This window comes from Vespa mandarinia, chromosome 15 (assembly GCF_050613455.1).
Source record: "Vespa mandarinia isolate Hongniang chromosome 15, ASM5061345v1, whole genome shotgun sequence".
In the NCBI taxonomy this organism is placed as follows: domain Eukaryota; kingdom Metazoa; phylum Arthropoda; class Insecta; order Hymenoptera; family Vespidae; genus Vespa; species Vespa mandarinia.
This window is the reverse complement of record NC_140824.1, coordinates 5,175,001-5,196,535: the sequence shown is the minus strand read 5'-3', so window position 1 is coordinate 5,196,535 and position 21,535 is coordinate 5,175,001. Positions and strand designations below refer to the sequence as shown.

Sequence of the window (21,535 nt, the reverse complement as noted above, 5' to 3'; positions counted from 1 at the left end):
CACGCTCGTTGCCGAAACCCGGGATCGAACCGGGGACATTTAGATCTTCAGTCTAACGCTCTCCCAACTGAGCTATTTCGGCCATGAAAACGTTTTTATAAAATTCTAATTAATACCGAAATATTTATCAATGTCATTTCAAATGTTAATTATCATTTTAATTTAATATAATTAACGACAAGGAGAAAGAATTTTTTTGATCTTAAAAGCATTAGGAAATGTTTTGCGATCGTTGAATCAATTTTGTCGACCAATGGTAATAACTCGAAATATTTCTAAATATTTTAAAATCGGATTATCGACGGGGATGACGTTTTAAAAATGAACAGGAAAATTGAAATAATTTTCAACGACGACTTTTCGTTTAACATTGGAAATAATTGAAACGTTCGTTGAAATATTTAAAATCTGTCGAAAATTTTCGGATATCGTAGGGCACTACCTTGTCAATAACACGACATCTTTTTTACCTACCATCCTAGAGAATGCTAAAAAATCTTGTTTGCACGCTTACAAATTGCGCTCTTTATGAATCAAGACGCGGTATAATTATTTAATATATAATGAAAATGAAAGGAAACGTTTGCGTCGAATTTATTTGTATCTCCTTTAAATATAGAATCATAGTTTTATGTGGACACATTGACTCTCAAATTAAAAAGATAATTCTGTTTTTTATATACATTTAAATAAATATAGGTCTTAGGTACTAGATCGCCGGCGCATGCTTAATAATCCGGACCGTAAAAGTGCATCGTCGATCGATACTCAGGATAAAAATTAGTTATGCAACGGAACGAGCAAGTGTAACGTGACCGCGATCTAGGTACGCTCGGAGCTTCCATTAGCATTCGGTACTTCATGAAAGAAAAGAAAATATTAAAAATATTTAATTAATTCGTGACCCTACTGTCGATCGTAAGTATGACAATTAATAAACAGCTCGTTCTCTCGATAAATAAATATTATACAAACGACAATAAATTTTAGATGTACGAGTGTTCGCAGGAAAGTGATAACAACGAATCTTTTGGTTAATATCAGAAATAATAATTCTTCATCTTCCACTATCGTCGTCTATATTTATCTCACAATGTTCTTGTTTTGTTTGAATAAACAATGCGATGTAACAATAATTACGATAATATTTTTTGTTTATTATCGCGATTGAGAGAAATTGTACGTAATTGAATTTTATCCTTAGTAGTTGTAGAAAGTTTTACTTTCTGTGAAAACTATTGAAATTACCAAGAGGTTTTATTATTTATTTATTTTATTTTGAAATTTTATATAGCAACCGTCATAATTTAGCAACCGTCATAATCTTTACTTAAACGATAATTATATTCTTTCGTGAAAGATACATTATACAAATGAAACTTTCTATTACGGATATAATAATATTATAAAATGAATGTTTTTTTCATAAATCTTAAGCGCAATTGAAATAACTTTTCTTATAAAATGTCGTATAGAGATAACCTTCTTCATTTTCAAAAGATTAAGTATCGCCTCCAATGATAAAGCAATTTCTAAATATATTTCTAGAAAGGGAAGCCTTAAGTTATTATGAACAGTAATAATAATCGTTTAGTTCTTTGGCGTTAGGCTTCGTGTAAACACGGTTTAGGAAATAAAGAAGACTTTGCGAGAGAAAAACTAGCGGATAAATAAAATTAAAAAAGATGAAAATCGAAGAGACAAGCGAGGAAAGAGAGTTGTATGAACTGTTGATGAACAAGTTATACCGTGACATAGATTTTCGTAATAAGATCGCCAAGCAAAGTTACGACGAAATGCGAAAAGAGCTCGAAGATATGTTAGGGGAACGTCTGCATTTGATCCCGGATATATATTTGGAAAGTTTTTATTATTCGAATTTTCCTGGAAATTACGACAGACCGTCTTCCGAAAAACCCGACTGGCTAGATTTAAAAAAGTTTCAAAGGGGCCAACATTTCGCTCGCAATAATTTGGCTGGACTTTTCATAGGACAGTTATACGGTTTGCTCTGTCTACTTTGCCATGCTGAAGGTCTACAAACGATGATAATGACGCAGAAATCTCACACGCCTTATTTAGCGTTCAAAAGGTAAGTCCTAAAATGATAATAGACCTTAGAGAGTTCATTAAAGAATTATTAGAGAGTTGCTTGCGTTAATGGTGAAAAAGGAAAAGTATTAAATAAAATAATCGTCGTTAAAGATATTTGTCGACCAGTCAACGTATACGCAACTGGTACACGGAAGATCCTTGGTGCGAAGATACGAAAGCGTACAAAGACATTCAAACGGTCAAGAGAATGCATCTTGCTGTGAACAAAAAAATCAGTGAACTTGATTGCAAGGAAATGGAATCTATGAGTACTATAAAAAATCCTTACTGTCCGGCCTTTCGATTTATAACAGATGATTTTTCCAGGATATTGCCACCAGACTCGTTGTTGGCTCGTTTATATGTAGAACATTTGAAACATTTGCGTAGAAATTTAATGAGAATTAATCAGATTGAGATGAACTATACTCTTTTCGGGTTTATGGGCCTAGCCATACTTTTCCCTCATCGTTTTGGTATTTACCCGGTGATAGACGAGGATCTCGAAAATTTTTGTTACGTCTGGAGGTGTATCGGTTATCTCTTGGGAGTAGACGACAAGTAAATTGAACTTTTTATCGTTTACTTTCTTTCCCATTAAGCAAAATAATTTAGATATCGAATCTAATGATCATGCGATCAATTGAACTCGTTGATATGTTATTACACTAAATTATTCCCAGAAATATTCTAATATAGTCCAAAAGAAAAAAGAAGAGTTGTTCGTACAAGGAAATTAAAGAAAGAATCGAAGGCAATAAGTATTCTTATTTCTAACTGTTTGCAAGAGATTTCATAATGCAATTACGCACTATTGCTTTTGCTGTTTATTAATCATTTTGTTTATTAACATTGGCAGAATTGAAAGCTTTGTACTATTAAAGATTATTGTTGTAAAATAGGACGGAGAGATAGCTCGATCCAACGATATAAATGAAAATATGTATGATTGGCACGTGAGAGCGGATACGATGCCATTTCTATTTGCGTAAACAGTACCGAACGGAGCCAAAGTTATTTGACGCGATCACTTTCTAATAACAAGTTTATCTCGAATAACATAATAATTTTCCTAAATGAAATTTCCTATTTTTATTTTCAAAGACGACAATCACTCGTTAAATTAAGTGCATAATAATCGATTATCTTGATGTTCCTTCTTCTTCCTAGCTTTATAATTCTTCATTAGAGAGGTTTCTCAGAATTCGCAATACCTTACGAAAGTTATAAACAAGGTTAACTTCCTCGCTTATTCCTAATTAAAATTAAAATAAAGTAAATGAAGATTCAATAAGTTCAATAAGTTGGAGAAACGAATTGGTATTGGCACATATGAACGTACACGATTATCGCATGCATTTGCTTATGATATTACGTTTTTTGCAACCCAATCGATATGATAATTATAATATCAATCGTGATGTAATGTAATTGAGAGGGCGATCATAATAAGAGACATATTTTCTTTTCGTTTCTTCACGAAAAGAATAAATATTTGCCGGGGCAGTTTGAAAGACGTAAAGGGCCGTTGCCAAAGGTACATAGACGAATTGGTGAAACCTGCGTTTCAAAGACTCGAGCCACAATGGGAACATATGATAAGATGCATCATCGAAGGAAATTGTTATTTTATGACCAATTGTAACTTTGAAACAGTAATCTTGTGCATTGCCGATATAATTAACATCGAAATGCCGTCTTTGTACTTTTCGTTGAATTACTATCAACGGATCGTTTACTATTTAAATAAGTAAGTAAACCTCTGCTATAACGATTTAATGTTACTATAGTTATCGTCCCTCTCGAATAGGAAACGATCTGCATTTCTCCTTATCTTACAGATATTTCCTACAATACGGATTGCAATATTCGTTTATACGGCGTTTCGTTAATAAATTGTTTAATTCATTGCTCGACGGTGCTCTCAATTTCGACGACTCGAAAATTGCCGAATTGAAGAAAAAATCGATGGATTCGGTATTGCACGTTTCCGTTGGCAAATGATATAGCATTTGTGTACGCAGCGACGCTAATTTTTGCTAAATGAGACGCTAAAAAAAAAAAAAGAAAGTAAAAATAAAGTATTTAAATCTTATTATCTTATTATTATTAAGAATTGTACTATTATTAAGAAAATAAACGACTATTATTAAGAAAATATTCTTTCCTTCCATTTCTTCGCAATATAATATTAATGTAACATTTTATGTATCATGAAATGATTACAGCGGCAGTATCAAAGGACAGATTAAAAATTATCGAGTAACCATTTGATAAATCGGAGCATAGTTCGATTATGTAACCTCTTTAATGTCGTCATTGTTATCGATGCTGGATACGTAGAGGATATATCATATGTAATAGGTTCATAAAGTAAAACAGCTCGAGGAGTGACGTGTAAAATAATTCTTGAATGAGGCGGCACTTGGAAAGGACGTTTGAAAGGCCTTTGTTAATCGGTACGCGAATTAATAGAAAGTTCAATCGCGCGCGCGTAATACGTAACGTACCATACGTAAGCGCTTTTTTCTTTCACCTTCTCTGATTGGTCTGTCCGTTCAACGTATGAAAATCTTTCTTTGGAGCGACAAAGGCAAATCGCAATATCCCATATAGTCAATCGAAATCATAACCTCTTTAAGGGATGCTCGATTCAATGAAAAAATCCTCGATTGCGAACAAATACAAAAATGGATTTGAATCTGCATTGAATCTTCAAGTGTACAAAAGTTATTTTCCACCAGAGTCCGACTATAGATACGTACAAATATCGATTTAATTCATAAATAATGCCTCCGAGTCGTTTGGATGCCGTTTATAGAAGTATCCTTCTGACAAAATTCTTTACAAAGGGATGGGGCAATCCTCAGAATTTGAAAAGGCAAGTTTAAAACTTATAAAGCAACAGTTTTTTAGAATTCATTCACGTGCATTATATAAAGTTGATAAATGAAACAACTCAATAGTTGATAATAAGTTATATAAGATTAAAGGCAAATCCTGTACGTAGAATAAATTTTACCATTTCTTTTTATTTCAGGATATTCGAGTTTAGGAAGGTCATAGCCAACCGAGAAACCTGTTACAATCTCATACCTCGTAATTATCCGATAAACATAACAAAGGTATGTTACGGTCTAATACGGATAGCCAATTATCTCGTATTGAAATTGCGTACAGCCTGCGTATACCACAAAATGATATTTCTCTTATGTCTACTTAAAAGGACGAACAATGGTCGGACTGTCATATAATAGAAGGTTCCTTTACTTCCCCTTTTGATCTGTATCTATCAGGAATGATGCCAGAGAAAACAAAAACTGCATATTTCCAAGTTATTTTACCGCGTGGATGGGACTCTTATAAAGTAAAACCCATTTGTTTGCATCTTGCCGGTACAGGAGATCATGTATGTTACATTATCTTTCGATGAAGAACATTGCTTCGCCTTGCCTAGGGCGAAAAAACATTTTTATCATATTTCTTTTGCCCTCTTTTTTCTCTTTTTTTTTTTTTATATCTTACTTCTAAATTAGTTTTTTTGGCGGCGGAGGAACTTGATTGCCAAACCGTTGCTTAAAGAATCTGGAATCGCTTCTATACTTCTGGAAAATCCGTTTTATGGATTAAGAAAGCCAAAAAATCAAATGTAAGAAATCAGTTCTTCAAGGTTTGTACTAGATAAAATTGTTCATTAATTCTGCAAGTTGTTATGGCGTCCTTATTGAAACTTTTTCTTAACCTTGCATAGACGCTCGAGTCTACATAATGTGAGCGACATATTTATTATGGGTGGATGCTTAATAATGGAGTCGATTGTTTTATTGAATTGGTGCGAGCAACAAGGATTCGGACCGTTGGGTCTGACAGGTCTATCGATGGGCGGACACGTTAGTATCTTTTATTGGTTATATATACATATATATATATATATAGTAAAGTGAGGACAAGTATTTTCTTTTTCCTTATGAATAACACCCTTTGTTTTATAGATGGCATCGTTGGCCGCTACAAACTGGCCAAAACCCATAGCCCTGGTACCGTGTCTTTCTTGGTCGACAGCCTCGCCTGTCTTCACAGAAGGCGTTATGAGTGCTTCAATAAACTGGAATCTCTTAGAAAGCCAATATTTCTCTAATGAAATTTATCAGAATGATCTTGCAAAAATGGTGAAAGTCATCGAAGAAGAGGTAAATCCATTCGATAAATTACTTTCCTCGATATATATTTCTTTTGATCTAATCGATGGCCTTTGGTTAATTGGTTTCTGCATGTATAGGAAGCATTCTTGGCTGGGCAACATTTCGCGAAACATTATCCTGCTAGCATGAACAGAATAAATAGATTGAAGAATGAATTTCGAAAGAGTAATGACGAAGAAGACGGTCTTATTACTTCTGGGGACGATGCTGGACCGAATGACAATAAAATTAACGAGAAAATTGAGAACGAAATTGATAATAATTGCCTAGATAGTGCGTATAAGAGGAGCAAAGGAAACGATATGATGCGTCAAGTAGCAGAGGAAAAATCCGCGGCGAAATTGTTTTCTCTGAACCTTATATCGAAGAAATTTAAATCAAACGATTTAGAGTCACCCAAGGGTAAGAGAACGTACCAATTTGTATCTGTTGATTTCAACATTATAAACGTCTTTCTCTAACGACATTAACCAAACAAATGACCATTATTGTCCCCCATTAGTTTAAGTACAATTATCGAGTTATGATATTGTTTTTTATTTTATATTTCGTTACGTTGCTTACGTAAGTACGTGTGTACGAAGAACATTTCGTCGTAAGTTGCAATTTTCAAATAATTCGATTTAACACATCACTCAATTGAATTTAACTAATCGAAGATTACGTTATTGTACAAATAAACGTGAGCATGGTAATATTGAGATTCTTTTCTTTTCTTTTTTTCTTTCTTTTCTTTTCTTTCCTTTTTTCGTTTCTTTTCTTTTTTTTCTTTTTTGACAACAGGTATTTGTTTATTTCCCGTATCGAAGCACCCACTATTTTCAGACGGGAAGTGGCGCGAGAGGGAAGCCTTGCAATTTATGCGTGGTATAATGGACGAATGTACGCATTTAAAAAATTTCGAAGTTCCTGTCGATACGGAACTCATAATAGCTGTCTGTGCGCGTAACGATGCTTATGTTCCACGAGATAGTTGTATGAGTTTAGAAAAAATTTGGCCTGGAGCTGAGATACGCTACATCGACGCCGGTCATGTGAGCGCATATCTTCTTCATCAAAAAGTCTTTAGGTATAGATTTATTTTGTTAAATTAATCCCAACTTAATCCCATATAGATATAATATAACGGATTGCTTATTTTAGTTTCTTTTTATCTTTTTTCTCTTCTTCTTTTTGTTTTTTCTTTTAGATCGACAATTGCCGAAGCATTTCAGCGGTCATTGAAAAAATATCCTCTAGACGTTAGTTGACAATACGTGATATTTTTATGACAAAGGAAATAGTTGAAAATTTATGTTTAAAATAAAGAAAACGAATATCTAATCGTCGTTAAAAAAAGTCATCGTTAATATGTCGCCGTTTACAAAAATATGAAAAAAGAATATATATATATACATATATATATTGCACGAAAAGCGTAACATTTTGAATGTAAACTGAACTGTCGATCGGCCAAATCGCTAGTTTTATATTATTATTATACGGAGTAGTTAGGATCACTTCCGACGAGGCGATTGGAATTGTATTTTTTGCCAAGTTTTTTCAACGGGCAAGAATTTTATGTCTCTGCCGTATTTATATAAGAATATACATGTTTACACTGGGATAAGAGTTGTGTTTTCTTTGTACGTAAAACCGGTGCGTAAACTGGTACACGCATTACAAAACAAAAATTTACAATAACTTGTTATTGTGAAATAAAAAAGATGAAGGAAAAAAGAAAAGGAATAAAAATGTTAAAAGTATTATATATGTAGGGGCTAGGGTTGAAATTGACAATGCGCCAATAATTTTACCCCAATATCATTTAATTATCAAGTTTTCGTCGGTCTTATATTTTATCGTCGCACAGATGAAAGGACTTGCTTTTTCTTTCTTTTCTCCCAGGTAAGGAAATTTTGTTAAAACGCATATAAGGAGGTACATATTCTTCTTAGTCCGAATGAATAGAATTCGCGTTTGAAGTTTCCCGCGAAACAACCGAAGGAGGAAGGACCGGTGGCGCCACCGTGCGACGCTTTAAGAACGAACAGGAAGTCCGTCGAGCGGCTCGCTTAGAGGCCAGGAGGCATCGTTGGCCACATGTGTTTTACGAACTGCTTTCTTGTGAAAAAGGATTGTCGAAAATGCGCCGTGTTTACGTAATACACGAGAGCGCAACGCTACGACAATGTTGCTAGACATTACGAATCAAAGAAGAAAGAACCTACGGCGACGATACGACGAATGAGAAGAAACATTACACGGTATACAAGTATAACCATAAAAGAAGATAAATTCGTCTCGAAGATAAAACGAGTCTCCCCAGTATTCTACCACTTTTGCTCTGCTCGTTATCGTCGTCTCTCGGCACATACGGTACGTACTCGTTTAATTCGGGAAGGTGTATTTTCGTTCCTTCAGAGGAAAGTACACGAAGTCAGAAAGATCGTTTATCGTCATCGAGTAAGCAGAACGAGCCGAGCAAGGTACGAAAGACCTTACGAATACGAAATCTCTCTCTCTCCCTCTCCCTCTCTTTTTCTTTGCTTTTCTTTTATCATCCCTCATTTGGAAAAGGACGAATCAGCAGTGTGCATTTCGTAGAGAAAAAGAAACAAGCATCTCCTTGAATAGAAAAAAAGAATATTATTTAAGACATATAGGAGAATTTTAAAAGGCGCACGTGGTGAAAGGTTAGAGTAGGAAGAAGAAGAAGGAATAAGAGAGAGTGAGAAAGAGAGAGGGAGGGAGGGAGGGATTCTCGAATCGTCTCTCGCGTGGCACCGTACCGGCGCTGGCAGTACCCATTTCGTCCGTAGTACTTTCGCCACGATCACGGCAAAAAGTCTAGTAAGAAAGTTCGAGGACGCGCGTGCGCGAGTTCATACCGGGAAGAAAAGTACGACGCGACATTACGAGCATAACAGCGGATATACACCAAGGAAGAGAACGACGGCTGCAACCGCGTGGGGGTGTTGGGTGTGTATTGTCCCTGCGTGCAACATTTAACAATCGACGAATAGAGCTAAACTGAGAGAGTAGGGGGAAAGGCAAGCTAGAGCGCGCGGGTGTTCTCATCGTTCTTAACGATATTTCACACACCGGCCGAATACCACCATGCGCTCAAAGCACGGCACGATGGTAACACTACTTTATTAATGGCCTGAGTGATCGGGAATACATTCGTGGTTAGGATTCTCGGTCTCTCCTTTCCTCTTTCCTACCGAATAAGAAAATAAATCGACGGGTGAGTCATTCATGAAACCGGCGAATACTTGTGTTATCTTACATTTCTTCCCCGTTGGAAAGTAACTAGTGTTGTTTCGATAAATTTTAAACGGAAGTGAGAAACTTCGGAAGAATCGAAAGAAGGAAAAAACCCCGCGTCGCAAGACTGAGATAGATATAGGTAGAGAGAGAGAGAGAGAGAGAAAGAGAGAGAGAGAGAGAGAGAGACGACTACGAAGTATATTAAGGAGGTGGGACCACCCCATTGCTGCTGCTGCTGCTGCTGCTGCCTCGTGTTTTTGTGTCTCCGCGCGTGCGATTCAAGATGGCGGCGAAGGTGGTCAGCAGCGGCGCTCAGGGAAGTACCGAGCGAGAGGAAGGCCCTGGGGTATCATATGCAAGCGTAGTCAATCCCAAAGCTGCCTCGAACGAAACTACTACCAGCAGGGTAGTATCCTCGAGCAAAGGAAACAATAAGGAGAATATAGGCGGCCAATTTGCCGCACGTCAGGCTAATACGACCGTTAAAGAACGCATTGTCTCGCAAAATCTTCCTGCCAAGGGTAAATCGTATCAGAGAACTGGGAGACGATTTGCGACAGCCACACAACCGCAGCAACAACAACAACTTAGAGTTGATAAATGTCAGAACGAGTTTCAGATTGGCATTGATATATCTGAAAAGTCTTCAATGAAAAAGGAGACCGTACACGGTCAACCGGATGTTGTATCTAATACGGTGATATCGGAACAAGAAAAATTAAATAATGGGGATATTGGAAGCGACGGAGAGTTTCAAACTGTCGCTCCTAAGAGCGCTCGGAGGAAAGAAAAATTGAGAGAACAACAGAGAGAACACAGGGAACGTCATAGACATCGTGATCACAGAAATAGATTGCGTGGTATTAGCGACGGTAGTAAAGAGAGAACGATCAAGGATAGAGATCGAACCGATAGAAATGGGATCGAACATATTCTCAATAATAAGGAAGGTATTAGAGAAAAAGAGACTCGAGAAGATAACCAAGTCCAAGCGTCTGCTCCAGTGAAGTACGTGGAGGCTCCCTTACCTGCCGTCAATCCATGGAATAAAACGAAACCTCTTCAATCTTTCGTTCAACAACCCGTCGCTGCTTCTAGCACGAACACTTCGGTCTCTACGGACAAACCAAGCGTAAAGGAGAAGAGAGTATTGCAACCGCAGCAACAACGCTTACAACAAGGTATAATAGGTAAGTCCAGGGACGCATTTTCTAAAACTCCCCAAGATATAGATCAAATATCGATATCATCACTTATTCTTTCTACCATTAAAGGATGAATTTTTATTGCTTTGTCGTTTTCGCCAAAATATTATTAACATGTCTTAATCAAATATGCGATAATCAAATTATTACTTTAACATATGTTAAAACTATAAATCGATCGTGTATTGAGTAGAAATGATTGAAGATAGTATTTAAAATTATTTTTTATTACGAGCAATAATATTATCGATTTTAAGTATAATCGTATAGATTTAATACGTCAACGGCCGTATAAACGATATTGCATTCGAGGTGCGTGATGTACGATCGACTGAAACGTATCTATTGCAGGACGAATTAATTATTTAATTCGTGGATGATTAAAAATTTTTCGAACATTCATTAACTACCTCCTTATATATCGCTAATTCCACAGCAGAGACGCATGCTGCTGCGTACATTGCGCGCGCGTATAATTTGTCAGTCTATTATACGCGTGTTACGAAACTTACAATGAAAATAGAAACGCATCTTCGAACTGTCGCGGAAGGCTAAAGGGAAGGCGATAAATATTTGATTCGGATAAATCGGGGAAATTTGGAATTGTCGATTATGAATGATAATCGATATTAAAGATTACAGTTCTTATGGCGTTTAACTCGGTCCCCTTTTTGCGAGAAAACAAGAAAAATCCTGTTGCCATGTGATTCTTTTGGACAGGGAGACCGTTCGATCGAATGTAATCGCCAAAATTCGCGCCCGTTTAATTTTGTTACAAGAGAGCTATCTGATAAGCCGATAATGATAATAGTACACTTAAAAAAGATCCAATCGTAGCTCGAGTGTATTCGAGTTAACGTACAACTATGCCTAGCATACGTGGCAAGAAAGAGGGCAGGTGATGATATAGAGAATTGACACGTCGTCTTTTTCCCTATAATTCAAAGTTATGTAAATTACGTAAATTTTTTTCTTTCTTTCTCCTTCTTTTCTGATGTTTATTCCACTACGTAATATTCCTCTGTACGTAAACGAAGAATGGCCGGGATCGTCGTGTAGCGGGATGTTTGTTCGATACAGTCAGGTCGCGTCCCCCTTTCTTCTTCGACAATAATAAGGGTTGATTCGAAACTACGTATTGGCCGGCCAATGGTTTTATTTAGCGATGACTTTGTAAATCTTGTTCGACCGATCGATCCGCCGATATACGTAGTAAATATACGTTAGCGAAGCTAATATTCGATTCGTTAAAATACGGCGATATGTATACGTCGTATTTTAATAAATGCCAAGGATTACTATTGCATAGAAGAAAAAAATTTCAAAATTCATTCGGATCGTATCTTCCATCGTTTCCGATTGAAAGAGATAAGAGGAGGCGATCTTAGGATCGTGAAGAAAGATAGGAGAACGTGCAAGTTGGAGGGCAACGACATTGACACTTCTACTGTGTAGCACAGAGTCGCGGTGCGCACGTAATGCAGTTACGGAGACGTGCCTAACAACATTACGTAGTTACGGCACACCACGTTCTAGGCACTCGGTCTCTTTCTAGCCGACATCCAGACGTTTAAAACGACGCTACTCGTTTTCCATCTTCAGCTTCCCGAAACTTCTATTTATTCTTACTCTTCTTCCCGATCGATATCTACTCGGAATGACGAAATATGTCCAACGATTTCACGAATCGTATACCCAAGGATCGATTTTAGCTAAAATTGATAGGTTAGAAATACGATAGGTTAGAAATGAATAGGTTTCCTTGGTCTTTGATTCGATTCGATTCGATTCGTCAGCATCTGGTGGTTCAGTAAATGCGCTCCTTCGATCCATATTAAAATGTGTCGCAGAAAGTGAGAGTACAGGAAAGGAAACCAGTTTCGAGATAGAGAAGGCCGAAACGAATAGAATCGAAAGGTCAGTGAAATATTGTACATTTCGATGTTAATCTTATTGCGTGAGAATTCTCGTTTAAGATTTCATACGAAGATTTGGAGGCTAGAAGAAATAGAAATCGCTTTATACGTTCCTAATATCTGATTCTATGAGGTTAGGATTCCTCCTTCCGTATTTTCTTTTCTTTTTTTTTTTTTCCTTCTCCCATTCACTTTCTTTTTCTTCGACCTGTGAAAAAGGAAAAAGTATGAACGATTGCATTTTTTTCTTTTTGTTTTTTTCTTTTTTTCCGACGATTACGGCTGAAATGTAAAATTGTTTTTTTACGAAGTGTAAAAGCGATTTGATAGTTAAAAAAAAAAATAAATAAATAAATAAATAAAAGAAAAGAAAATAAAATAAAAAGAAAAACCTTGACTTGGATGTCGTGCTCTTCGTGTACTGCGTTAAAAAAGAAAAAAATATTAAAAAGAATCGTAAAAGAGCCTTTCCAGAAGGACGCGTTTGAAAGTACATTTAAACGTATAAACGGATTTGCGTTCGACCAATCACAATTTGTTCGATCGACGAATGCTCGACCATTTAAAGGCCGCGTTCTATTACGAGGAATTACTCGGGTAACGTCCTCGGGTTATAAAGATATATACTCGAATCGGTATCAACGATCTCCTTAGACCGTGTGCTCGTATAAAAATATTTTATTATTATTTTCGTTGTTATTATTCGTGCTGCTTTTCATATTTTAACTTTTAATACCGTTCTACGTTACGCAAGGCACTTTTCGCGCCTACTTTTCTATATCGTACGATACGATATGTAATTTGATCATAGGAAAGAGAAGGAAAAGAACAAACGAGAAGGAAAAATTTCCTCTTCGTGTGAAAGGTTTTTAGGTAACGATAAAGTTATCTCTCAAGTCGTTATTTATACGTATGCCGCATATATTTCTCTTTACTCGCGACACAAATATTATAATAGATAGTTACTTTTTGGATTTTCTTCAGAAAGAAAATTCTTTAGAATTACAGCGGAATCGCTTTTTAATCGCTGACGATAAAGCTCCTTGTTCGTTTTATAACTCTCCTCGAGTTATGTCACTTTTTCAGATGGATCAAGTTCCCTTGTATTTGACAGATGCCTAAAAATTTAACGAAGCGATTTCGAGCGATTTCCTATTGCTCTCGAAAAATCTTATTTGTGATTGAGTCTTTACCTTTTCCTCTTTCTATTTCTTCGTTTCTACTGTTCGATTTTAGCATATCTACTAGTTAGTGAATTAATTCTCGCGAAAAGTATTTTCTCTATATCTCCTTTTGTACACATTCAGATTTGGTTTTATTTTTTAGTATCAAGTTAAATAAATCGCGCGACGCGATTTTGAAAGGTATCAAAAGCGTCCTTTCTTTTCGATCATACAATTCGGCCTTGATCGTATTTCGTAACAGTTTTAACAGATCGTCCACCCACGTTTTCACGACGATGGAAAACTCTGACCCCCAAAGTGAATCGTTTCTTATCCTCGTCTATGATAGAATCGTTTTATCGTTTTAACGAAGGACACGGAGATGAACGACGTCCTTCTTCCTTGTTTTCCAATTTAGGGCCGTTGTTTATTGTTTTCAGCGTCGACGCGAGCATTGTTAGCGTGGCGATCTGCTCGGGTTTTAGGGCAACGTGCCATCGTCCTCGTCGTTGGGCTCTCTCTCTCTCTCTCCCTCCCTCCGTATGCATGTGTCCTCCAAACGAACTCAACCAGTTTGGCATGGATAAAAAGCCGAAATGCGTCACGTTGCCAAGAAATGGTCGGTTGAGAGAAAGAGAGAGAGAGAGAGAGAGAGAGAGAGAGAGAGAGAGAGAGAGAGAGAGAGAGAGAGAGAGAGAGACCAGAATAGAGGGAGATCGCTGAACCCCATCCACCCACCTCCCTGCGCCATCGCTGGGTTTTCAAAAATTCCCGCCCTCTTTCGCGAGAGGGAAATTCAAAACGTAATTACACCGATGAGATTCAGCAGAATTTTAGCAGAAACACTTTTGATAGAACGAAAACAGATATTCAGATCGAAAAGTCAAAATGATTATATTTAATTTGCCAACGATAAATTCTCTCTACATGTATTGTTAAAAAAGAAAAATCTAAAGATAGAGCAACGATGTTCATTGTCAAACTACTACTCGGTGCCGACAACTCGAACGCGGATTTCTCTCATTCTTTCGTGACGTGGGACGTTACAGATAAAAATATTCGAGAAACGTTCGCGTGTTGTCGATAGAGGGAAAGGGAGAGGGGGGAGGAAACAGAGAGAGAGATAATCGAGGTCACAATTTGGAACAAGTTATAATTGTATCGATAAGAATATAATAATTCAAGTGGAATCTTGTTAATATACCGAACACGTGTCATCAACGAGGGCGATAATGCGTTCGCAAGAAAGCATCCCTTTTAACGTTGTATACACTTATTTACCATGTACTCGGCAAATTTTTTATTATTTCAATATTCTAACCATTTATGTTCAAGTATTTAAAAATAATTAATTTTTTCTTTTCCCTTATTAATACACCTTGGCCATTTTTTAATATATTTATTTAATCGCTTAATCGTTCTTTTCTAGAAAATGGACTTCCTACCACTGCCGAGCCAACGATCGTTAAAGTTTTAAAAGACAGAAGAAAAGTCAACCAAAGGGTATGTTTCTATTGTTAAAATACGAAGATTATAGTTTCAGGAACGTTGTAATAATACCTTGTTTTCATCTTTATTCTTTTTTTTTTTCTTTCTTTCTTTCTTTTAGGCCAGCGATTTTACGGATATCGGAGATTGGCCAACGTTGGGAGCTCAAGAGGTTAGGCATACTCTCATTTTTTTTTTTTTTTTCTTTTTTTTTCCAATTTTGCTTATACATAGACATTTATTTATATTAATGAATATTTCATTTAGAAAGACACCCTGGTTAAGTTGCAAAAGCTAGAGCCCGTAGAAAAGATGATATTATTCTGCGAGCGTATACTTTTTGCTAGAAAAAATAAGAGACACTTTATACGATCAGAGTATTCGATTCTGCTTCCTCTGATAAACAAACGTGCTCGTACACTCCTATAACTAATCCTATAACTATTATCTGTTTTATGGAATATCTTAGCACGTTTCGCGTGCAATTTTTTCTAAGTATTTATATATATCAAAGCTCGTTCTGGTTTAGAAGAAAACACCCGTGACAACTTCGAAACAAAATGGTGTTACCGAGCAAAATAATGCGAAGGAAAGTAATGGACATGCAATTGAAAGTAAAGGAAAGGAAAACAAGGATAATCAATGTCAGGATGACAGCGATGAACACACGGACAGTAGCGAGAAAAGAAAGAAAGGTAAACATTAGGATTACATTTTCTTCGATCCGAATTTTCTTCTTTTTTTTTTCTTTTTTTCCTTTTTTTTTTCTTTCTTCTTTTCTCCTTTCCTTTTGTTTTGTTTTTTCTTTTTAATAATTTCATTCATTTATGATTCCCCAGTGAACAAACAAAAGTGGGTTCCATTTGATATAGATATAACAAAAAATAGAGGCAAGAGAGAACGCTCGCCAAAATATCAACACCAAAGAGAAAAAAATAACGAAGGTAATCCTTTAAACCGCATTTTACTATTTACTTGATATGCTTGTGATAATATTAGTAGAGAGAGAGAGAGAGAGAGAGAGAGAGAGAGAGAGAGAGAGAGAGAGAGAGAGAGAGAGCCATATAGACTGTTTAGCCTTTGGCACTTTTTCCTCGTACAAAAGATCTCAAAAAAAAAAAAAAAAATTATTATTAATATATATAATATTAGTCATACAGTTTGGTTTTTCATATGAAATCTCGACGATAGTTATATATCTTTCATACTGTACGTGAGTTTTAGTTCGTAACTTATATTCTATTTATATCTTCTTTGTTTTCGTGTTACTTCTTTAAAGATGGAGAAACCTGCCGAGATAGAGAATACGATAGACCAGGATACAATTTTAGGGGTGGTCGAGGTGGGCGAAACTTTAGGGGTAGAGGACGCGGTGGGCGTGGTGGCATGTCTCGTGGTAACTTTCGACATAGACATGATCACGATTATTCCAATTATACCACAGAATATGCTCAGGTATGATAATTTTTAACATTTATTCTTTATTCTTTAACACCTTTTTATTAAATTTTTAATTTGCACGTTTGACGATATAATTATTTTTATTCGTAGATGCAAAAATTTGGTCCACTTGATCCAGCGTACATGATGCCATACATGGGAACCTTTTATTTTAGCAGTGCTAGTTTCATTAACATGGATACAACGACTCTGAAAGAATGCATAAGAAAGCAAATGTAAATTTCACTTTAGAATTCCTTTATGTTTTTCAAGATAGATAAACAGCTTCATGAAGATTGCGTTGTCTTTTTAGAGAGTATTACTTCAGTGAAGAGAACCTATTACGTGACTTTTTTTTGAGACGCAAAATGGACGCCCAAGGATTCTTGCCCATCACATTGATCGCATCTTTTCATCGCGTACAAACTTTAACGACCGATGTGTCTGTGGTGATCGAGGCTATAACGGAATCTGACAAATTGGAATTGGTTGATGGATTTAAGGTAAGATTATTGTTTTTTCTTTTCTTCCAAATCAAGATCGAGCCATCAAGATTGAGCACGAATAATATTGAATATCCAATTACACTATGAGTCGATTGGACGAAATTATTGTGCTAGAACAAACTCAGGAGGATTCGCTGACACCATTCCAATGAATGGAGTTTGAAAGTAGACCTCCTTACACAAACTTATCAAAGATGCCGTCGGTCTTTAGTCTCTCTCTCTCTCTCTCTCTCTCTCTCTCTCTCTCTCTCTCTCTCTCTCTCTCTCTTTCTCTCTCTCTTTCTCTCTCTCTTTCTCTCTCTTTCTCTCTTTCTCTCTCTCTTTCTCTCTCTCTTTCTCCCCCCCCCCCTCTCCTTTATCGCAACGATCGTTCATTCGCTGTGTTTAGGTCAGAACAAGGATCGATCCATTAAAGTGGCCCATCCTGGATGCAGCTGGGAATCCCGTTTATTCCGATTCGTCCAACGCATCGGTACCCTCTCGAAACGAAGTAATTCATCCTTCATCCGAGGCTGAATTTTATCCAGCTGCGAGACCCTTATCATCGATTCCTGTTCCCCCAATTCCACGAATCCTCCAATCCAATTATCAATTACTATCGACAATAGGAAGAATAAGCGAATCTGAGAGTATCTCATCCTCGATGGGCGATAGTTTGAATCCGGATGTGCCTGAATTTATACCCGTAGACTTGACAAGCAAACTCGCATTGAGTAAACAAGTAAGTCAACAACGAGAAAATGGTCTATCGAGAAAAGATGAAATAGTCGAAATATCAAATTCCGTTCTTCCTGAACCATCGAGTAATGAATTGTCTCCACTGTCAACCAATGAATCGTCGAGTAGCAGCGAGTCGATAACCTTGAATGATAAAGCGCACATAGAGAACTGTATCCCAGCGAAAGTACAAATTGACGATCAGAAATCATTGGCATCTTCGTCGCCATCCGATAACAGTTGGAAAGAGGTAATTCTTGTTAATTAAAGTTTTCTCTTACAAAATCACAAGATTTTTTATACGTTTAAAATCCATTGTTACACGTGTGCACGTAATTCTTCATTTTTCTGTGTATATGTATACGTACATGTATATGTATATATATATGTGAGGATATGGCATTGTATGGTGTAATATATGGCTTGTGATATGGTGTGACAGGTAAAAAGGAGAGTGAAACATTCGCATAGGGAAAAATCAGAAGATAAGGAAAAACCTGGAATTCATAAAAACGAGGAACGAGAAGAATTGGATTTCCAATTTGACGAAGAATTGGATACACCACCTCCAACTGGACGGCACAATGCTTTTTCCGAATGGTGAGAGAATTGTTCTTTTAACGGATATGATGATGGGTTTGCGATTAAATTGAATTCAATTGTTTTGAAAGAATGAAATATTTCTATTTCAGGTCAGAGGACGACGAAGACTATGAATTATCCGATAGGGACGTTAATAAGCTTTTAATAGTTACGCAAATGACTGTTCCGAATTCATCGAGAATACCTAAACACGAAGGTCATGATCGTACTGGTGATTGGACAACAAGAGTAAAGATGACACAGGATCTTGAACAGGCTATCAATGATGGATTGTATTATTACGAAGAGGATTTGTGGAACAAAGATGGGCAAAGAGTAAGAAATTGATGATAGCGCTAAAATGTCCAGTCTCATTTAATGTGCAGAATCATTTTAATGAATCATCGTATATTTCCAGTATGGATCGTCCTCTTCAATTAACAATTATAAAACCGTAAATGTCATCAGCCAAGAGGATTTTGAGAAAATGGCCCCGAAACCTCCAAGAAAAACCAATCCCGAAGTTCCTCCACCTCCACCGTCTGCCGTCGAGGACTTGGACATTTCGCAACAGTCTCCTCCTGTTCAAGTACATGTTTCTTTCTTTTTTTTTTTTCTTTTTTTTTTTTTTCTTTTATTTTCTTTTTTTTTTTATCACGTGATCATCGACTATAATGGTACCTTGATTAACGTTTATTTCGCCAAATTAGGTTCCTAACTCCTCAGAAGGCTCGAGTAAGAGGGAAAGAAAGAATGAAAAAAATCGTTGGAACGACAAAGCGAAAAATAGTAGAAGCGGAAGACGTGCAACTGTCCCAAGATTTTTTGCAGTGGTTAAGGATGAACCATCGGTTGATCCCCGAACACCGCGAAAACGAAAGACTCGTCACAGTAATAATCCTCCTGTAGAACATCACGTTGGTTGGATAATGGATGTTCGGGAACACCGTCCACGTACTTATTCTACAGGGTACACGAATTTATTACTTACTGTTGTTCGTTGTACGTATATCACTTAGAAATGTATTCTCATGCGTTTTCTTGTAAATGACAGAAGCAGCGCTGGAACGAGCCCCAGTGAAAGTTATCTGGCAAGTAGTTACGGAAGTGCGCCTCAATCTTTACCGACATTCCAACATCCCAGTCACGCCTTGTTGAAAGAAAATGGATTCACTCAACAAGTCTATCACAAATATCATTCGCGTTGTTTGAAAGGTAATTTAAATAGATATTAAACTATTAATAATTAAATCTTGCTCGTACGAATTTGCGAAATGATGAATATTATATATTTTGTCTTCTTTTCCCGACTGAGGGACAAAGGTGAAGAGAATTTTAATCTGAAAGCTTATTCGTTTTCTCATATTAAATATGTAATAATCCTACGAAAATTATTTACTACAAAATTTTTCTTTTATCTTAGAACGTAAAAGATTAGGTATCGGTCAATCCCAAGAAATGAACACGCTCTTCCGCTTCTGGTCGTTCTTCTTGCGAGAAAACTTCAATCGTACGATGTACGAAGAATTTCGAAATTTAGCCAAAGAAGATGCCTTAGAGGGCTACCGTTACGGACTGGAATGTTTATTCAGATTTTATAGTTACGGTCTAGAGAGAAAATTCAGACCCCTATTGTACAAAGACTTCCAAATTGAAACTATATATGACTATGAAAGTGGTGAGTACATATTGATTTCGTTGAAGTTTAGATTAAGTTTTTGCACATATACATAATGGGTTACGTTACGATAACCGGTTGGTGTTAGCTAAATAGTAACAATGTGCGAAAGTGAAAGAGTTATGACTTTGTTTTTCCTTTTTCTTTTTTTTTCCCTTTCTTTTTTTTTCATTTCTTCTTTTTCTCAAATACCGCGCAAATTTATTGTTTTATGGATAATAGAACGTAACTCGACAAAATATCTAACATCAATGAATATCATAGAAGTACTCATAATTAATCGTGTCTCTCCCTCCCACCTTCACGTTCGACAGGACAATTATATGGATTGGAGAAATTCTGGGCCTTTTTGAAATACTACAAAAACTCTGACGAGCTTCACATTGATTCACAATTACAAGAATATTTATCCAAATTCAAGAGTATCGAAGACTTTAGGGTCGTAGAGGTATTTATCCTTTTCTTTTTTCTTTTTTTTTCTTTTTTTTTTCTTTTCTTTTTTTTTCTTTTTTCTTATCTTTCTCTATCGTACGACCTCCATAAGGATGGTTAATTTCAATGAATGTTTCTAAATAGCCCCAGATTAACGAAATGCTCCAAGGATTCGCCACAAATGCTCGAGCACAGGCAGCGAAAAGACGTAACAGAAGTCTTTCCGAAAGTGGCAGTGGTAGTGGTACAGATGGTTCTCCAATAAGTAGAGTTCGACGACTCTCGGGTGGTTCCAGTACGGTCACTTTACCAACATCCAATTCCGACGGTCCTAACAACCAAAAAACACGCGTAGACACCGTCAATATATCACATTTTCGTAGTAGGGCGGGTTCTTTCGGTTCCGGAAGATTGGGACATCCAAGACGAAAGAACGATCCAGTTTCGTCGAGTAGTCAGCGTGATCTCAGTAAACAACAACCAAGAAGTAGACAAAATTCGTGTTCGCTCGCAAAGTCTTACGAGACGTGTAAGGCTCAAGGCACTGCCAGACATCAAACTAGTAACAAAAACGAACAGAAGTCTTTAACGAGTAAGACAGAAGGGAGTTTATCGATATATCAAAAGTGATTTGCTCGTTCGTATCACCTACGAACTATCATTTTCGTGCGGAAACATTGAAGAAGAGACAAGGTGAGAAAAAGTCTATCGCTTAAGACGGACTCGTGTAAATTCATGACCTTAACAAGGATCAACGAGCGAGGAAGAGAGAGAGAAGGAGAGGGACAATGGTGTTCTTAAAAGAAATCGTGCAAGGGAGTAAACGTGAAAAAAGTATCGTCGTTGAAAGATCGATTGTG

The 21,535-nt window shown here is 36.6% G+C and overlaps 3 protein-coding genes and 1 non-coding gene across 10 annotated transcripts in view; 3 read left to right on the top strand and 1 right to left on the bottom strand.

Annotated features, from left to right (window-relative positions):
- Positions 1 to 9: 9 nt before the first annotated feature.
- TRNAF-GAA (transfer RNA phenylalanine (anticodon GAA)) lies at positions 10 to 82 on the bottom strand. The gene has a single exon. It is a non-coding gene; the product is annotated as a tRNA-Phe (tRNA).
- A 1,496-nt stretch (positions 83 to 1,578) lies between these two features.
- On the top strand, positions 1,579 to 4,456 carry LOC118450915 (uncharacterized). 3 transcript variants are annotated; one of them, XR_014983044.1, is made up of 5 exons: positions 1,579 to 2,092; positions 2,206 to 2,655; positions 3,581 to 3,844; positions 3,936 to 4,175; positions 4,323 to 4,456. XR_014983044.1 is itself a non-coding variant. In XM_035886927.2 (4 exons), the coding sequence occupies exons 1-4, from the start codon at positions 1,686 to 1,688 to the stop codon at positions 4,096 to 4,098; spliced, it is 1,284 nt and encodes a 427-aa protein (XP_035742820.2). In that variant the 5' UTR covers positions 1,579 to 1,685; the 3' UTR covers positions 4,099 to 4,253. The 3 variants fall into 3 exon arrangements, 1 of the variants encoding a protein (XP_035742820.2); XR_004840945.2 differs by having other exon boundaries at positions 3,936 to 4,164; positions 4,323 to 4,440; XM_035886927.2 differs by lacking the exon at positions 4,323 to 4,456 and having other exon boundaries at positions 3,936 to 4,253.
- Positions 4,457 to 4,514: 58 nt separating this feature from the next.
- On the top strand, positions 4,515 to 7,912 carry LOC118450913 (cardiolipin-specific deacylase, mitochondrial). 3 transcript variants are annotated; one of them, XR_014983043.1, is made up of 9 exons: positions 4,515 to 4,975; positions 5,135 to 5,219; positions 5,321 to 5,503; positions 5,631 to 5,743; positions 5,846 to 5,984; positions 6,087 to 6,284; positions 6,374 to 6,698; positions 7,106 to 7,365; positions 7,486 to 7,912. XR_014983043.1 is itself a non-coding variant. In XM_035886924.2 (9 exons), the coding sequence occupies exons 1-9, from the start codon at positions 4,884 to 4,886 to the stop codon at positions 7,544 to 7,546; spliced, it is 1,440 nt and encodes a 479-aa protein (XP_035742817.2). In that variant the 5' UTR covers positions 4,515 to 4,883; the 3' UTR covers positions 7,547 to 7,911. The 3 variants fall into 3 exon arrangements, 2 of the variants coding, with proteins under 2 accessions (XP_035742817.2, XP_035742816.2); XM_035886924.2 differs by having other exon boundaries at positions 7,122 to 7,365; positions 7,486 to 7,911; XM_035886923.2 differs by having other exon boundaries at positions 7,080 to 7,365; positions 7,486 to 7,911.
- Positions 7,913 to 8,338: 426 nt separating this feature from the next.
- Positions 8,339 to 21,535, top strand: part of larp (La related protein) — a 15,276-nt gene continuing 2,079 nt past the window's right edge. For 2 of the 3 annotated variants that reach the window (XR_014983042.1, XM_085661691.1), the window contains exons 1-17: positions 8,339 to 10,738; positions 15,262 to 15,335; positions 15,442 to 15,492; positions 15,850 to 16,015; positions 16,160 to 16,264; positions 16,600 to 16,775; positions 16,872 to 16,996; positions 17,074 to 17,263; positions 17,655 to 18,233; positions 18,426 to 18,583; positions 18,676 to 18,901; positions 18,984 to 19,154; positions 19,276 to 19,535; positions 19,620 to 19,780; positions 19,989 to 20,243; positions 20,558 to 20,691; positions 20,820 to 21,535. The exon at positions 20,820 to 21,535 is cut by the window's right edge. Coding sequence is in view for 2 of the 3 variants with exons in the window: in XM_085661691.1 (XP_085517817.1) it covers positions 9,832 to 10,738; positions 15,262 to 15,335; positions 15,442 to 15,492; positions 15,850 to 16,015; positions 16,160 to 16,264; positions 16,600 to 16,775; positions 16,872 to 16,996; positions 17,074 to 17,263; positions 17,655 to 18,233; positions 18,426 to 18,583; positions 18,676 to 18,901; positions 18,984 to 19,154; positions 19,276 to 19,535; positions 19,620 to 19,780; positions 19,989 to 20,243; positions 20,558 to 20,691; positions 20,820 to 21,305 (4,224 nt within the window). In the remaining variant the exon portion in view is untranslated. The remainder of the gene's footprint in view (positions 10,739 to 15,261; positions 15,336 to 15,441; positions 15,493 to 15,849; positions 16,016 to 16,159; positions 16,265 to 16,599; positions 16,776 to 16,871; positions 16,997 to 17,073; positions 17,264 to 17,654; positions 18,234 to 18,425; positions 18,584 to 18,675; positions 18,902 to 18,983; positions 19,155 to 19,275; positions 19,536 to 19,619; positions 19,781 to 19,988; positions 20,244 to 20,557; positions 20,692 to 20,819) is intronic. The other variant, XM_085661692.1, reaches the window with a different exon arrangement.

Bases quoted from the DNA above. Each gene is read 5' to 3' on its own strand.
- LOC118450913 (XM_035886923.2), top strand. From the start codon at position 4,884: ATGCCTCCGAGTCGTTTGGATGCCGTTTATAGAAGTATCCTTCTGACA. The intron at 5,220-5,320 runs GTATGTTACGGT...TCTACTTAAAAG, and splicing joins ATCCGATAAACATAACAAAG to GACGAACAATGGTCGGACTG. The intron at 5,504-5,630 runs GTATGTTACATT...CTTCTAAATTAG, and splicing joins TTGCCGGTACAGGAGATCAT to TTTTTTTGGCGGCGGAGGAA.
- LOC118450915 (XM_035886927.2), top strand. From the start codon at position 1,686: ATGAAAATCGAAGAGACAAGCGAGGAAAGAGAGTTGTATGAACTGTTG. The intron at 2,656-3,580 runs GTAAATTGAACT...CTTCACGAAAAG, and splicing joins CTCTTGGGAGTAGACGACAA to AATAAATATTTGCCGGGGCA. The intron at 3,845-3,935 runs GTAAGTAAACCT...CTTATCTTACAG, and splicing joins ATCGTTTACTATTTAAATAA to ATATTTCCTACAATACGGAT.